The following is a 1,659-nucleotide window of genomic DNA, read 5'->3' on the forward strand; positions in this document are numbered from 1 at the left end:
TAACTCTTCTTCACCAGGTAAAGAACAAATATTTTTACTCAAGTGGTATCTCCTCCCTACCATAGACCCAGAGGATTTGCCACTGTGGCTTTTCAATAAAGAATTGGAACAATTTAATTTCTGAATCTATTGTAGAAACGTGAGCTAGACTTGGGAAAAAAAGAAATATGGCTTTAAGTCAATTGTTAAAGTTCTGTGGCATTTCTTAAACATTTAGGTTATCTCTTGCTTTCTTCTTCTTTAGAGTTATTTGACAGTTTCTCCCCAAGTTTCCTTATAAGTTCTGCCAGATCTTCAGAATTTTGAGATTTTTCCTCAAGCAGTTCATATCGGAGACTTGAGATATCCTGTTTAATTTCCTTCAGTTCACCTGTAACAGACATTAGAAGATCACACTATTAAGAATTGAAGGGAAAAAAACCCAGTGTATTCAAATATCACACAGTTATCACAGGTTTTCTCTGGATTTTTGTTGAAACAGAAAAAGTAGATGTTCTGCTGCCCCTTCATAAATGACGGTTAGGGATATGAATATGAAGACACAGTTCAAGAATCAAATCTAAAGGCGAAAGTGTGAGAAATCACATCAGTTCACAAAACTCAAGTGATCTGTTATATGGAAGCTGTTGTTCTGCTGCAAGAGACTGAAAATCATAGAACTATTTAGGTTGGAAAAGACCTTTAAGATCATTGAGTCCAGTTGTTAACCCAGCACTGCCAAGCCCACCATGAAACCATGTCCCTAAGCACCACATCTAGATCTTTTAAATACTTTTAGGGACAGTGACTCCATCACTTCCTGCACAGCCTGTTCCAGGGCTTCACAACCCCTTTGGTAAAGATATTTTTCTTAATATCCAACCTAAACCTCCTCTGGTGCAACTTGAGGCCATCTCCTCTTGTCTTATCACTAGTTACATGGGGGAAGAGACCAACCCCCACCTCGCTACAATCTCCTTTCAGGTAGTTGTAGAGAATGATAAGGTCTCCCCTCAGCCTCCTTTTCTCCAAGCCAAACAACCCCAGTTCTCTCAGCCTCTCCTCCTACAGCCTGTGCTCTAGATATTTCACCAGCTTTGTTACTCTTCTTTGGATGTGCTCCTGCACCTCAATGTCTTTCTTGTAGGGAGAGGCCCAAAACTGAACACAATCTTTGAGGTGCAGCCTCACCAGTCATGAGTACAGTTGGACTATCACTTCCCAAGTCCTGCTGGCCACACCATTTCTGACACAAGCCAGGCTGCTGTTGGCCTTCTTGGCCACCTGGGCACACTGCTGGCTCACATTCACCCAGCTGTCAATCAACTCTGCAGGTCCTTTTCTGCAGACCATGCATATTGGGGGTGCCTGGGTCCTTCTGGCCAGCAACAAGGCCTCTCACTGTCCAAAAGAATCACAGAATCACTGTAGTTGGAAAGGACCTCCAGGATCAAGTCTAACCACTGTCCCACCATTCCCTATCCACTAGTCCACAGCCTCAAGTGCTACATCTACATGATTTTTGAACACCTCCAGGGATGATGACTTCACCACTTCCCTGGGCAGCCCCTTCTGGTGCCCAAACACTCTCTCAGTCAAGAAATTCTTCCTAATATCCAATTGAAACTTCCCCATGTGCAACTTGAGACCAGTCCTCTGCTTTTCCTGCTACACTCTTTT

At 43.1% G+C, this 1,659-nt stretch overlaps 1 protein-coding gene across 1 annotated transcript in view; it reads right to left on the reverse strand.

The window, feature by feature from the left end:
* Positions 1 to 218: 218 nt before the first annotated feature.
* Positions 219 to 1,659, reverse strand: part of LOC103774479 (short transient receptor potential channel 6) — a 36,972-nt gene continuing 35,531 nt past the window's right edge. Inside the window, exon 11 of the mRNA XM_008941888.1 lies at positions 219 to 370. Coding sequence (XP_008940136.1) covers positions 219 to 370 — 152 coding nt within the window. The remainder of the gene's footprint in view (positions 371 to 1,659) is intronic.

The sequence above is a fragment of the Merops nubicus genome, unplaced genomic scaffold, assembly GCF_000691845.1.
Source record: "Merops nubicus isolate BGI_N331 unplaced genomic scaffold, ASM69184v1 scaffold20946, whole genome shotgun sequence".
Classification (NCBI taxonomy): domain Eukaryota; kingdom Metazoa; phylum Chordata; class Aves; order Coraciiformes; family Meropidae; genus Merops; species Merops nubicus.